Raw genomic sequence first — 15,673 nt, 5'->3', positions numbered from 1 at the left:
TATACAACCCCCTTTTGTGCCTCCAGTGGCACTGTGGGATCTCAACGTAGTTCTGGGATCCCTCAAAACACATTGGTTTAAAACCAGTCAAATCTGTGGATTTGAAGCATCTCACATGAAAAGTGAACATGCTCTTGGACCTGGCCTGGACCAGGCGAGTGTCAAATTGGTGGTTTTTTTCTCAAAAAAGCCCATATCTGTTTGTCCATTCGGACAGGGCAGAGCTGCGGACTCGTCCCCAGTTCTCTCCCTAAGGTGGTGTCAGTGTTTCACCTGAACCAGCTTATTGTGGTGTCTTGCGCCTACTAGGGACTTGGAGGACTCCAAGTTGCTAGATGTGGTCAGGGCCCTGAAAATATAGGTTCCAGGACGGCTGGAGTCAGGAAAACTGACTTGCTGTTATCCTGTATGCACCCAACAAACTGGGTGCTCTTGCTTTTAAGCAGACTTTTGCTAGTTGGATGTGTAATACAATTCAGCTTGCACATTCTGTGGCAGGCCTGCCACAGCCAAAATATGTAAATGCCCATTCCACAAGGAAGGTGGGCTCATCTTGGGCGGCTGCCCGAGGGGTCTCGGCTTTACAACTTTGCCGAGCGGCTATTTAGTCAGGGGCAAACACGTTTGTAAAATCCTACAAATTTGATACCCTGGCTAAGGAGGACCTGGAGTTCTCTCATTCGGTGCTGCAGAGTCATCCGCACTCTCCCGCCCGTTTGGGAGCTTTGGTATAATCCCCATGGTCCTTTCAGGAACCCCAGCATCCACTAGGACGATAGAGAAAATAAGAATTTACTTACCGATAATTCTATTTCTCGGAGTCCGTAGTGGATGCTGGGCGCCCATCCCAAGTGCGGATTATCTGCATTACTTGTACATAGTTACAAAAATCGGGTTATTATTGTTGTGAGCCATCTTTTCAGAGGCTCCGCTGTTATCATACTGTTAACTGGGTTCAGATCACAGGTTGTACAGTGTGATTGGTGTGGCTGGTATGAGTCTTACCCGGGATTCATAAATCCTTCCTTATTGTGTACGCTCGTCCGGGCACAGTACCTAACTGAGGCTTGGAGGAGGGTCATAGGGGGAGGAGCCAGTGCACACCACCTGATCCTAAAGCTTTACTTTTTGTGCCCTGTCTCCTGCGGAGCCGCTATTCCCCATGGTCCTTTCAGGAACCCCAGCATCCACTACGGACTCCGAGAAATAGAATTATCGGTAAGTAAATTCTTATTATTCCCCAGAGGTTTTTATCTACCTTTCCCCTTCCAGCTGAGGGTAGGAAGGTCTGGGAAAAAACCCCACTGGTCAATACATCTGTATCCAGACTGTAAAAAAAAAATGGTACTGCCTGTCCCTGGGGCTGTATCCCTGAAGGAGCCTGCTGGCCATAAAATTGAGACAACGCTCCAGGCCATTTATACGGCAGCAGGCGCAGCACAGCGCCCCACAATAGTTTGTGGGTGGATCTCCAGGGCTGTGGTAAAGTGGTCTGATAATGTTATTGATGGTTTAGACGCTCTGCAACGGGATGAGGTTGTTACCCTGCTGCATATACAGGATGCTGCAAATTTTCTGAGTGAGGCTATAAAGGAGTTGTTGAAGAATAATGGCCGCACTACTGCTATGGCGGTCTCACGTGCAGAGCTCTGTGGTTACGTCAATTGGCGGTGGACGGCGATTCCAAAAAGGGTGTAGAAAATCTTCCCTTTACAGGTGATGCCTTGTTTGGAGATGAATTGAATAAGTGGATCTCCCTAGCAACGGCGGGTAAGTCTATCTATCTGCCCTCAGCTGCGCCACCTGCTAGACGTTCTTACACCGGACCCTCCTTGCAGTCCTTTCATGTGGCAAGGTTCAGAGGCAGGGGCCGAGGGGTCTCCACTATTTCCAGAGGATCTCGTGGTAAGTCCTGTAAACCTGCACCTGCTGTCTCCTGGATCAGACCACCGGATCCCCTGCCGCTAAATCTTCCGCGTGACAGTTGACCCCAGCGACAAGGTGACTTTCAGGTAGGTGCTCGCCTTCAACACTTCGCCCACATGTGGGCGGAGTCCTGCCGGGATTCTTGGGTGAGGGACCTCGTTTCCCACGGATACCAGCTGGAATTCCATACACCACATCCTCACAGGTTTTTCAAGTCGGGCTTACCAGCTTTACCCACAGAAAAAGTTACCTTCCAAGAGGCTATTCAAATGCTTTTGCAGACAGGGCTGGTAGGTCCTCTACCTCCTCCGTTACGCAACAGGGGTTTTTACGTCCATCTTTTTGTCGTTCCCAAACCAGACGGTTCGGTGAACCTGATGTCTCAACCCGTATCTGCAGGTGTTCAAATTCAAGATGGAGTCCCTGAGGGCGGTGGTGTCTGCTCTGGAGGAGGGGGAGTTCCTGGTGTCTCTGGATGTCAAGGATGCTTACCTTCACATTCACATATGGCCCCCTCATCAGGCTTACCTCAGGTTCACCATATTGGACGACCATTTCCAGTGTCAGCATTACCCTTCTGATTAACCACAGCTCCGAGGGTCTTCACCAAGGTCATGGCGGAGATGATGCTGCAACTGCACATGATGGGAGTAAATATAGTTCCCTACTTGGACGATCTCCTAATAAAGACTGTGTCCAGGGAACGTCTGCTGCACAGCATCGATCTGACTACTCGCATACTCATGGATCATGGGTGGATCATAAATTTCCAGAAATCTCACCTTGAACCGACCCAGCGTCTTCAGTTCCTGGGAATGATACTGGATACAGTGTCTCAAAAGGTGTTTCTTCCAATGGACAAGGCCATGGCTATCCAGGCTATGGTCTGCTCGGTCCTCAGTCCTTGCAAGGTGTCCATACATCTTTGCATCCGCTTACTGGGCAAGATGATGGCTGCTTACAAGGCAATCCAATACGGCAGATTCTATGCCCGGGCATTTCAACTGGATTTACTGGACAAATGGTCGGGTTCTCACCTTCACATGCCTCGGGAAGTGACCTTGTCTTCGAAAGATTTCTCTATTATGGTCACAAAAAGTGCCTCACCTGGTAGAGGGCAGGAGTTTCAATATCCACTAGTGGATTCTACTGACAATGGATGCCAGCCTCCAGGGTTGGGGGGCTGTGACTCAAGGCAATTTACAATGTCATTCTGCAGGCTTCTCATCTCCTGACTGATCGGGCGATCCAGGTTCAGTCGGACAACGCCATGGCAGTTGCGTACATAAACAGACAAGGGGGAACAAGAAGCAGAGCGGCGATGCAAGAGTTGTCAAGAATCTTCCTCTGGGTGGAGGCCAACGCAATGGCCATTTCCGCCATATTCATTCCAGGCGTGGACAACTGGGAAGCAGACTTTCTTAGCAGACACAACCTCCATCCCGGGGAATGGAGCTTACATCCCCAGGTGTTTCAACAGATAAATCACCGGTGGGGCTGTCCACAGATAGATCTGATGGCTTCTCATCTCAACAAGAAGCTATTCCTTTACTGTTCCAGAACGAGGGATCCGCCGGCTGTAGCAGTGGACGCGCTGATGACACAGTGGATGTACCAGTTTGTGTACCTGTTCCCTCCTCTACCGCTAATCCCAAGGGTTCTAAAAAGACTAAGAAGAGAAAGCGTTCAAGTAATTCTAATTGCCCCGGATTGGTCTCAACGGGCGTAGTACTCGGATCTCCTGACCATGTCTCTGGAGGATCCCTGGCCTCTGCTGCTCCAGGAGGATCTTTTTCAGCAAGGCCCGCTCGTCTGTCCAGACTTACAGCGGCTACGTTTGATGGCTTGGAAGTTGAGAGGGTGATTCTAGCAAGAAAGGGTCTTCCCTCCAGGGTTATTTCCACCATGGTCCAGGCCAGGAAGATGGTGACGTCAAAGCATTATCATTGTATCTGGAAAAAGTATGTTTCCTGCTGTGAAAGTAGAAAGGTTTCTCCCGTGGAATTTAGAGTTGGTCGTTTTCTACTTTTCCTGCAAGTGGGGGTGGATATGGGCCTACGTTTAGGCTCCATCAAAGTCCCGAGTTTCGTCGCTCTCCATTTTCTTCCAAAACCAACTTGCCCTGTTGCCAGAAGTACAGACTTTCCTAAAAGGAGTTCTTCATATACAACCGCCCTTTGTACCTCCCATGGCTCCGTGGGACTTCAATGTGGTTCTGTCCTTTCTCCAAGGATACCCTTTCTCCAAGAACCCTTACATAGGGTGGAGTTGAAATTTCTCACCTGGAAGACTGTGATGTTATTGGCTTTAGCGTCTGCCAGGCGGGACTCGGAATTAGGGGCCTTATCCTACAAGAGCCCTTATTTGATTTTTTTATGAAGACAGGGCGGAACTGAGGACCCGTCCTCAATTTTTGCCTAAGATGGTGTCGCTTTTCATGTGAATCAGCCTATTGTGGTTCCGGTGTTGTCTGACGCTTCCGTTGGCCCTGAGACCTTGGATGTGGTCAGGGCTTTGAAGATTTATGTCAAAAGGATGGCCCATCATCGGAAATCTGACTCGCTGTTTGTCCTTTATGATGCCTCCAAGATTGGTTGGCCTGCTTCTAAGCAATCTATTGCTTGTTGGCTCAGGTTGACCATTCAACAGGCCTGGACGTCGGCGGCTCTGCCCTTGCCGACATCTATTCAGGCCCACTTCTCAAGGTTGGTGGGGTCCTCCTGGGCGGCTGCCTGGGGTGTGTCGGCCCTACAGTTGTGCCAAGCTGCTACTTGGTCTGGTTCGAACACTTTTGTGAAATTCTATAAGTTCGATACCTTGGCCAAGGATGACCTTCAGTTTGGTCAGGCGGTTTTACAGGGGTCTCGGCACTCTCCCACCCATTTGGGAGCTTTGGGACCTCCCCATGGTACTAAAGTACAAGACCCCAGTATCTACTCGGACATAAGAGAAAATAGGAATTTAATACCTACCAGTAATTCCTTTTCTCCTAGTCTGTAGTGGATACTGGGCGCCCGCCTCTGCTTCGTTCCCGTTTACCTGTGTAAGTATTTGGTTGGACTGACGTTGTGGTCCCATTATGTGGTTGGGATAGCCGTGCTATCCAGGTTAGGTTGGGTTGCTATCCTCTGTTCTGGTTAGTGCCCTCCTTTCGTTTATGGTTGTGTGTTGGCTTATTGCCTCACCACTGTTGTATTGTTCTTCTCTCATATTATGTCCGTCTCCTCGGGCACAGTTTTCCTAGACTGGGTCTGGTAGGAGGGGCATAGAGGGGAGGAGCCAACACACACACACACACACACACACACACACACACACACACACACACATATATACACACACACTAAAAGTTTTAAAGTGCCAGGCTTCAGTGGACCCGATCTATACAACAATGATGCTAAAGTTCAAGACCCCAGTATCCAAAGGAATTACCGGTAGGTATTAATTCCTATTTTCATATCAACCAGGACTTTATTTTTACTGCAGTTGGTGGGAAATTTGCAAGGCAAAACGATCTGTCCATAACTTCTGTAGTAAATATCACATCCTCTGCTGACTCTCAGTATTGTAGACATGTTTCCCACATGGGATCTACTGTAGTTGGTATTCCGATGTTTGGAATACCGGTGTTCAGAAGACCGGCGCCGGAATCACAACACCCATCAGAATCCCGTCGCCAGAATCCCAACAGCCGGCATCCCAAATGTAACTATGCTTCAGAGGGATACGGTTAGGCTGCGGGCTATGGAGGGTATAGGGTTAGGCTGTGGGAAAGAAGGATTAGGGGTAGCATTGAGAGAGGGTTAGCATACTTGCCTACCAAGAGTCGGCATTCTAGGCATCGGCGTACCGCTGTTGGTCATGTGACGGCCGGCATTCTAAGCGCTGGTCTCCTGTACCCAACTCCTCCACTCAACTATTTTAATAATTGTGTGATTATGCAGCTTATGTGGTTCAATGTTTTCTACTGTATGTGACCATTCCTGTTGTATTGCTTGGTACTACATTCCATTGTAAGGGCTACCATGGTGTACTGAAGGAGAAAATGGACAATTAGGGTTACATGAGAACTCCTCTACTACAAAGTATTTCATGGCAGATCAGGTTTCCTATCCATTTTGCTTCACAGTGATTTTGGGAATTTACAAAAGACACATACTGTAGGTGCATATCTAGTTGAACACAGTATTATTATTATTATTATTATTATTCTTTTATTTTATTTTTTTATTTTTTTTGCTGCGCTCAAATTTTGGGTAGCAGCAGGGTTTTTGGTATTCAGTAATACCACTTTTCCACAAAAACCCAGGTCCGATGCAGGTTTCAGGACATGGTTCCAACCTGGGTTAGACCCTGATCTTTCCAGATCCTTCCCTGCTGTCAGAGACAGACAGAGGAAAGAGGCAGACAGACAGAGGATGTGAGGTGATGGTGGAAAGAGACAGACAGGCAGACAGAGGATGTGAGAGGATGGTGGAAAAAGACACATAGAGGAAAGAGACAGGCAGACAGGGGATGTGAGATGATGGTGGAAAGAGACACACAGAGGAGAGAGACCGGCATAATGAAGAGGCAGATGGCGAGAGTAACAGATAGAAGGAAGGGACAGTCAGAGAGAAGAACGATACAGAGGGAGGAAATCACATATCAGCCCCTCTACCCTGAAGCCATTACCTATGCCCATACATGAAACACCAGCCTGCTCCTATTGCACACTCTTGACTACACTTGATCTCTTAACCAAAAAGCCTAAAATCTAGCCATTGGCCAAAATGGGGTGGAGGAAAGCGTAGTGCACCAAAACATAAGCTGACACAATCATAGAGAATGCACCACCATATATGCTCTTCTATCTAGATTTTACAAACATACTCTTGTCCCCTCCAGCTACTCCATGTAGATTTGACTTCTGGCAAGGTGCATAACCCACTGACAAGCAGGCACACTCCTGCGTAAGTTTTCTCTCTCGCTGGCTGGATGATACACAGTCATTTACATGTGCTCCACCTCCAACACACTGCCCACCCAACCACCCAGTCACCAGAGCCACCCACAAACCAACTGGCTACATGATTTAATTTGCACAGTGCAGTCATCCAGGCAGCATGTCCCTCTCAATGGAAGGATCTCTGGTTCCAAGGAATCTTCTGCATCAGAATGCTGCAGAAAAAAAAGGATTTAAACATTCAGTTAGCTAGCATTCGATGTACCTGTGGCTTGGCTCTAGCACATGGGTCTTCATCCTGTGGCCCTCCAGCTGCTGTGAAACTACACATCCCAGCATGCCCGCCACAGTTTTGCTATTAAGGTATGCTAAAACTGAGGCATGGCATGCTGGGATGTGTAGTTCCATAGCAGCTGGAGGGCCGCAGGTTGAAGACCCATGCTCTAGCATGCCTGTTCTATGATGTGTGTTCCGTGATGTCACAATCAGCTTGGAATGGGGTGTCTAGCATGCATTTGCTGATAGCGACTTGAGGGAGACACACATCAGGATTTGCATCGTATCGGAGGACTTCGATGCCTTTCCAACAAATGCACACCACCTGCCGCCTGTCTGGACACAAAACAATGCCCACAATCGAAGGCCTAAAATGCCCAACAACAGGATTAAAGTAAGTAGTGAATTTAGGAATGAATGTAGAAGTAGCAAATTAGTTCGCAAGTACATTCGAATTCAGACCTAAAGTCTAGGTAGGCCTCACGTCCTGGCAGCCTCCAGCATTTAAAATTGCAGAGGAAAGGGGGAGGTGCTGTGTAACACTGCTGCACAGTGGAATGGGAGGAGCCCTGGAGACAGAGTACAGACCAGAAACACAGTGTGTCACGGCATAGGGGAGGGGAGGGACTGCACGGACGGTGTCATTTTTAGCATTACTGCCTCACAGCACTGAGGTCATGGGTTCGATTCCTACCATGGCCCTAACTGTATTTGCGTTGGTTTCCTCCCACAATCTAAAAATATACTGGTAGGTTAATTGGCTCCCAACAAAAAGTGAACCCTAGTGAATGTGTCTGTGTGTACATGTGATAGGGAATCTAGATTGTAAGCTCCACCGGGGCAGGAACTGATGTAAATGGGCAAATATTCTCTGTAAAGCGCTGCGGAATATGTGTGCGATATATAAATAACTGGTAATAAATAATAAATAAATAAACTGAGCCCACAACTCCTCTAGTTAAAATATAAATTAACATTGAGGAGAGACTTATGGGCATTGTGTAGCCTTCCCCTGTATGGGAGTCCCCTACCCAGCTTCCCGTTATTGGCCGCTGCTGCTGGAGTTCCATGGGGGAGCTGCTGCATGGCATGCACAGCAGCCCTCCCGCAGCCATTTTACTGTAGCCTGTGACTAAAAAGGACCAGTGACTACTACCTGATCAGAGCACTGATCGCGGTAGCGGCCATCTGGCCCTGCGCACAGTGCGAACCGGCAGGGCCGTAACTAGGTATGTGCGCTGTGTACCTTGCACACAGCGCAGGATGAACTGGGGCGCAACCAGCCGCCACCACAATCCCATATTTTACATGTGCTTGTATCTCAGTTCCGCCATCCCCCTCCTCTCACCCCTGGCGTCACCCCGGAGCTTACAGTGCAGCTGCGGGCAGTGCTGCCCGACCCCCACCCCTGTGGTTGCACTTTGCCATGGCGCGTGAGCAGGACTGCCCGACCCCCAACCCGCAGGAGCATACAGCAGCCCAGCGCCTGGCTCCTCTCTGTGTGCACTGAAGATTGATCCGTGGATGTGCTGTGCTTGTGTAAGCTGAGCTCTCTGCCTCCTCCCCGCCTCCTGATGTCTGAAGGGAGTGACTGCCATCGGATATACCTGGGGAGCCGCCAGTGGTTCAGCACATCAGGTAAAGTAAGCAAAGCGAGCAGCATGTCATGGGAGAGGAATGAATGGGGGAAGTTGGGCGGGCACAGGGGCAAAGTCAGGATTTTTAGGGTGGGTTTCCATAGAAAATATATAAACAAAAAAGCCAGTGATGACCGGCACTCTTAGCAGCATTAAACATCATAACGTAAATAAAGATCATTGTACCGACCACATGTACAGTACTGTACATGTAGTCGGTACAGTGATCTTTATTTACGTTATGAAGTCCACCGAGTGCTGCCTCTAATATGTCTGCTATAATAAAATAAATAAAAATAATATAATACATTTTCTATTTATATATATATATATATATATATATATATATATATATATATATACAATTCCAGTATGACCGGCACTCCATGTAAGTTGCTTTAAATACCTGGGTGCCTTCCCATGATCCAGACGGAACAAGTACAGAGAGAGCGAAACGGGCGGCACTCCACGGATTCAAACACATGAGACAGCTACACAGGCTTGATTTCAACGTTTCAGGTGCTAATTTAATGGCACCTTTCGTCAGGATACAAACATAACAAACAAAACATACCTTATATAGATCACAGTGCCCAGAACCGAATCACATTCCCCGCCCACTTCCGGTCGCGGGCACAACCGCATCACACGCCGGCCCGCAGCAGGAGGAGGAATCTGTTCCCCTAGCAACCACCAACGCTGCTAGACACCCTCGTGCGCCGGGCTTCCTATCAACAGCCCGCCTCCGGAGGCGCGTCAAATTGCGTCCTCCAATCGGCGGACGGGAGGGGGAGCCCGTAACCAAGACAACAACAGAAACAATAACAATGACAGTACACGGACTTCAATGCTGCACGGCTTATAAATCTATCAGCACAACAGATCTAGATCTATGCAAGGCAGAACGTTATTGCAAATTGAGCTAATTCATAAGCAGCAAAATAATGTGATAAACATACTGTACATAAACATGAGCCAACAGTCATGCATATCGTATATACCAATAACGTAATGCACAAAAGATCTTTATATTGAACCAATCCACAATAATTAAGTCTAGCAGACGAACCCTGTATTGCAGCATATTGCAGTGTCAGAAAGAAGACTTTTACTAAATTACTAGCAAAGATGAAACAAATTTAGCATAAGCAATTAAAGTTAATCGTAAAAAGTTACCGTAATCATAAAAAGCACAGGAAAGATAAGTTCTCATTCAGGCCTGCAGGTGAGACGGTGTTAAAGTCAAATATCCACCGTGCCTCCAGTTGCAATAATTTCTTGTCCCGATCACCTCCTCTCATCATTGGGGGGACATGATCAACCAGCTTATAGCGCAGAGTTGCCATGCTATGGCCTGCTTGCTTGAAGTGACGCGCCACTGGCTGTTCAGTGGGTTTTCCTTCCAGGGCCATTCTAATAGCAGATCTGTGCTGCGCAGCTCGTTCCCGAAATGTACACACAGTCTTGCCTATATATGCTAGCCCGCAAGGGCATTTAATAATCTAAATTACAAATCTTGAAGTGCATGTCAATACATGCTTGATCGCAGTTTTTTTTCCGGAGTGGGGATGAAGCACTGACGGTCCTGTTTCTAAATATCTACACGTCGTGCACCCTGTGCACTTATAAGAACCCGGAGGTTTACTTAAAAAAATGTTTTGTTTGTTATGTTGGTATCCTGACGAAAGGTGCCATTAAAGTAGCACCTGAAACGTTGAAATCAAGCCTGTGTAGCTGTCTCATGTGTTTGAATCCGTGGAGTGCCGCCCGTTTCGCGCTCTCTCTCTCTCTCTCTCTCTCTCTCTCTCTCTCTCTCTATATATATATATATATATATATATATATATATATATATATTATACATAGTGTGCCGTCACTCAATCCCTCTCAGTCGGTAGCATGCCTTGGTGCCCTCTTAAAATCACATGTGGCAGTGATCTACGTAGCTGGATTAGAGGTAAGCGGCAGTTATAAGGTGTACAGCACCTGATTTATTTTGTCAGTGGAAGTCCTGTGAGTGCCTCTAACCCAGATAGATAGATATATATATATATATATATATATATAGTTACACAAACAGCCCTATATATATATATATATATATATATATAGTTACACAAACAGCCCGGCACTCGCTAGAGCAGGGGTGTCAAACTCAAATTCATCGGGGGCTGCATCAGCAGTTTGGTCCCCATCAAAGGGCCGGTTGTATCTGTAGGTCTATCCAAAATTTACCGCTCCACCTGCCTTATATGTGCCCAGCCATCTGCCCCCTTTTAAAGTGCCCAGCCATGTGCCCCCTTTTATAGTGCCCAGCCATGTGCCCCCTTTTATAGTGCACAGGTCCCCATTTTACACATTGTGGCAGGCACAGGTCCCCATTTTACACATTGTGGCAGGCACAGGTCCCCATTTTACACATTGTGGCAGGCACAGGTCCCCATTTTACACATTGTGGCAGGCACAGGTCCCCATTTTACACATAGCGGCAGGTACAGGTCCCCATTTTACACATTGTGGCAGGCACAGGTAACCATTTTACACATTGTGGCAGGCACAGGTCCCCATTTTACACATAGCGGCAGGTACAGGTCCCCATTTTACACATTGTGGCAGGCACAGGTCCCCATTTTACACATTGTGGCAGGCACAGGTCCCCATTTTACACATAGCGGCAGGTACAGGTCCCCATTTTACACATTGTGGCAGGCACAGGTCCCCATTTTACACATTGTGGCAGGCACAGGTCCCCATTTTACACATAGCGGCAGGTACAGGTCCCCATTTTACACATTGCGGCAGGTGGTGGAAGGAGGGAGAGAGAGAGAAAGAGAGGAAGGGAGAGGGGCTGACTTACATTTGAAGCGGTTCTCGCCGCTCTTCAGCCGCCTCTCCCTCCTCGTCTGCGCGGCTCCCTTCTCCCTCCTCCGACGGGGTTTCGTTGAATGACGCGTTTGCGCCGTGACGTCACGACGCAATCGCGTCATTCCGCGAAACCCCGCCCCCCCCCGAGCTGGGCACTCGGGAGAAGGGGGTTTCATGGCGGCGGCACCGCGGGCCATCAGACGAGGTCTGGCGGGCCGGATTTGGCCCGCGGGCCTTGTCTTTGACACCCCTGCGCTAGAGTGATGAAATGCCCCGGTGTCCTCAGAAAAAATTGGACATGTAGCGAAAGAAACTGCGGCACTCGTGGGCTGCTGAAAAGTCACTGTATTAAATACAATAAACCATCTGTCGACGTTTCGGGGAATTCAACCCCTTTCTCAACACGTCTTGAGAAAGGGGTTGAATTCCCCGAAACGTCGACAGATGGTTTATTGTATTTAATACAGTGACTTTTCAGCAGCCCCCGAGTGCCGCAGTTTCTTTCGCTACATAAATATATATATATATAGCTATATATATATATAGATAGATATATAGATCGATAGAAATCAGGGCCATAACTAGTAGTGTGCTAGTGGTGCCTTGCCCACCTGGTGCAGTAAGTAAAAGAGGGCTCTACCTGGTGTAGTATGTAAAAGGGGTAGGGCCGGTGCTAGGGTGTTCGGCGCCCCCCTGCAAACTATAAATTTGCGCCCTCCCATACTTTACAAAGGGACAGCGCACATAATGCCCCCTGTAGTACTGACGCTTACACACATAACGCTCCCTGTACCAGTGCCGCTTTACACACGTAACGCCCCCTGCACCAGTGACGCTTACACACGTAACACCCCCTGTACCAGAGACGCTTACACACGTAATGCCCCCTGTACCAGTGATGCTTACACACGTAGCACAACCTGTAGTAGTGACGCTTACACACAACGCCCCCTGTACAAGTGCCGCTTACACACATAACGCCCCCTGTACCAGTGACGCTTACACACGTAACACCCCCTGCACCAGTGGCGATTACACACGTAACACCCCCTGTACCAGTGACGCTTACACGCGTAATACCCCCTGTACCAGTGATGCTTACACACGTAACACCCCCTGTACCAGTGACGCTTACACACGTAACACCCCCTGTACCAGTGACGCTTACACACGGAACACCCCCTGTACCAGTGACGCTTACACACGGAACACCCACTGTACCAGATACGCTTACACACGTAACACCCCCTGTACCAGATACGCTTACACACGTAACACCCCCTGTACCAGTGACGCTTACACACGTAACACCCCCTGTACCAGAGACGCTTACACACGTAATGCCCCCTGTACCAGTGATACTTACACACGTAGCACAACCTGTAGTAGTGCCGCTTACACACATAACGCCCCCTGTACCAGTGACGCTTACACACGTAACACCCCCTGCACCAGTAACGCTTACACACGTAACACCCCCTGTACCAGTGACGCTTACACACGTAATGCCCCCTGTAGCAATGACTCTTACACACGTAGTACCAATGACGCTTGCACACGTAACGCCCCCTGTACCAGTGCTGCTTACACACATAACGCCCCCTGTACCAGTGACACTGGCACACGTAACACCCCCTGTACCAGTGACACTGGCACACGTAACACCCCCTGTACCAGTGACACTGGCACACGTAACGCCCCCTGTACCAGTGACACTGGCACACGTAACGCCCCCTGTACCAGTGACACTGGCACACGTAACGCCCCCTGTACCAGTGACACTGGCACACGTAACGCCACCTGTACCAGTGACGCTTACACACGTAACGTCCCCTGCACCAGTGATACTAACACACGTAACGCCACCTGTACCAGTGACACTAACTCACGTAATGCCCCCTGTACCAGTGACGCACACGTAACGCCCCCTGTACCAGTGACGCTTGCATGCGTAACGCCCCCTGTACCAGTGACACTAACACACGTAACGCCCCCTGTACCAGTGACGCTTGCACACGTAACACTCCCTGTACCAGTGACGCACGCGTAACGCCCCCTGTACCAGTGACGCTTGCATACGTAAAGCCCCCTGTACCAGTGAAGCTAACACACGTAACAACCCCTGTACCAATGACACTTGCAAACGTAATGCCCCCTGTACCAGTGCCGCTTACACAAATGATGCCGCAGTCATACTTACACAGATACACACACCACATACACATATACACATACACACACGCACACATAGATACTGTACATACATTACACACATATATAGAGTATACACAGACTCTGTATACACACACATACACTTTCATTCACTCACTGTCTTTCCAGACACTTACCTAAGGAAGTCTGGCTGGCCGAAGCTGTTTCACCTCATCCTCCTGCTGCAGCCTGGACCTGTGTAGCCCCGCCCCTTGTTACAGTGTAGCCCCGCCCCTTTTAGGTCCATGCACTGCCACAAGGGAGGGGAGGGGGAGAGGAGGCTTCGAGCTGCCGGCGCCGCTGTCTGTCATAGAGTGTGACAGGCACAGCAGGGGGGACAGGACGGCGCAGTATAGTAATGCAGAGCGACACTCCTTCCTGTGGCATCCCTACACTGCATCCCTTTGCTGAGCGGCTAGCGCCGGGCCTGAAAAGGGGGCTCTACCTGGTGCAGGATGTAAAAATAAGAATTTACTTACCGATAATTCTATTTCTCATAGTCCGTAGTGGATGCTGGGGACTCCGTCAGGACCATGGGGAATAGCGGCTCCGCAGGAGACAGGGCACATCTAAAGAAAGCTTTTAGGATCACATGGTGTGTACTGGCTCCTCCCCCCATGACCCTCCTCCAAGCCTCAGTTAGGTACTGTGCCCGGACGAGCGTACACAATAAGGAAGGATCTTGAATCCCGGGTAAGACTCATACCAGCCACACCAATCACACTGTACAACTTGTGATCTGAACCCAGTTAACAGTATGATAACAAACGAAGTAGCCTCTGAAAAGATGGCTCACAACAATAATAATAACCCGATTTTTGTAACAATAACTATGTACAAGTATTGCAGACAATCCGCACTTGGGATGGGCGCCCAGCATCCACTACGGACTATGAGAAATAGAATTATCGGTAAGTAAATTCTTATTTTCTCTAACGTCCTAGTGGATGCTGGGGACTCCGTCAGGACCATGGGGATTATACCAAAGCTCCCAAACGGGCGGGAGAGTGCGGATGACTCTGCAGCACCGAATGAGAGAACTCCAGGTCCTCCTTAGCCAGAGTATCAAATTTGTAAAATTTTACAAACGTGTTCTCCCCTGACCACGTAGCTGCTAGGCAAAGTTGTAATGCCGAGACCCCTCGGGCAGCCGCCCAAGATGAGCCCACCTTCCTTGTGGAGTGGGCCTTTACAGATTTAGGCTGTGGCAGGCCTGCCACAGAATGTGCAAGTTGGATTGTGCTACAGATCCAACGCGCAATCGTCTGCTTAGACGCAGGAGCACCCATCTTGTTGGGTGCATACAATATAAACAACGAGTCAGATTTTCTGACTCCAGCTGTCCTTGAAATATATATTTTTAATGCTCTGACAACGTCCAGTAACTTGGAGTCCTCCAAGTCGCTAGTAGCCGCAGGCACCACAATAGGCTGGTTCAAGTGAAAAGCCGAAACCACCTTAGGGAGAAAATGAGGACGTGTCCGCAGTTCTGCCCTGTCCGAATGGAAAATCAGATATGGGCTTTTGTACGATAAAGCCGCCAACTCTGAAACTCTCCTGGCTGAAGCCAGGGCCAGTAGCATGGTTACTTTCCATGTAAGATACTTCAAATCTACAGATTTGAGAGGCTCAAACCAATGAGATTTGAGAAAATCCAAAACTACGTTTAGATCCCACGGTGCCACTGGGGGCACAATCGGGGGCTGTATATGTAGTACACCCTTGACAAAAGTTTGTACTTCAGGCACTGAAGCCAATTCCTTCTGGAAGAAGATTGATAAGGCCGAAATTTGAACTTTAATAGACCCCAATT

General features: G+C 48.8%; 2 protein-coding genes across 7 annotated transcripts in view; one reads left to right on the top strand and one right to left on the bottom strand.

The window, feature by feature from the left end:
- PHC3 (polyhomeotic homolog 3) overlaps positions 1-15,673 on the top strand; it is a 364,349-nt gene that overhangs the window by 10,160 nt on the left and 338,516 nt on the right. For 3 of the 6 annotated variants that reach the window (XM_063916216.1, XM_063916217.1, XM_063916213.1), the window contains exon 1: positions 7,414-7,541. The exons of 2 other annotated variants lie outside the window; for them this stretch is intronic. In XM_063916216.1, coding sequence (XP_063772286.1) covers positions 7,447-7,541 — 95 coding nt within the window. In that variant the 5' untranslated portion in view covers positions 7,414-7,446. Of the gene's footprint in view, positions 1-7,412; positions 7,542-15,673 lie in introns of those variants that run through there. One more of the 6 variants, XM_063916214.1, reaches the window with a different exon arrangement.
- PRKCI (protein kinase C iota) overlaps positions 1-15,673 on the bottom strand; it is a 418,248-nt gene that overhangs the window by 359,849 nt on the left and 42,726 nt on the right. The gene's annotated exons all lie outside the window — the stretch shown is intronic.

Source organism: Pseudophryne corroboree, chromosome 4 (assembly GCF_028390025.1).
Source record: "Pseudophryne corroboree isolate aPseCor3 chromosome 4, aPseCor3.hap2, whole genome shotgun sequence".
NCBI classification, from domain to species: Eukaryota; Metazoa; Chordata; class Amphibia; order Anura; family Myobatrachidae; genus Pseudophryne; species Pseudophryne corroboree.
The sequence above is the reverse complement of the archived record's forward strand: the minus strand, read 5'-3'. Positions and strand labels throughout refer to the sequence as shown.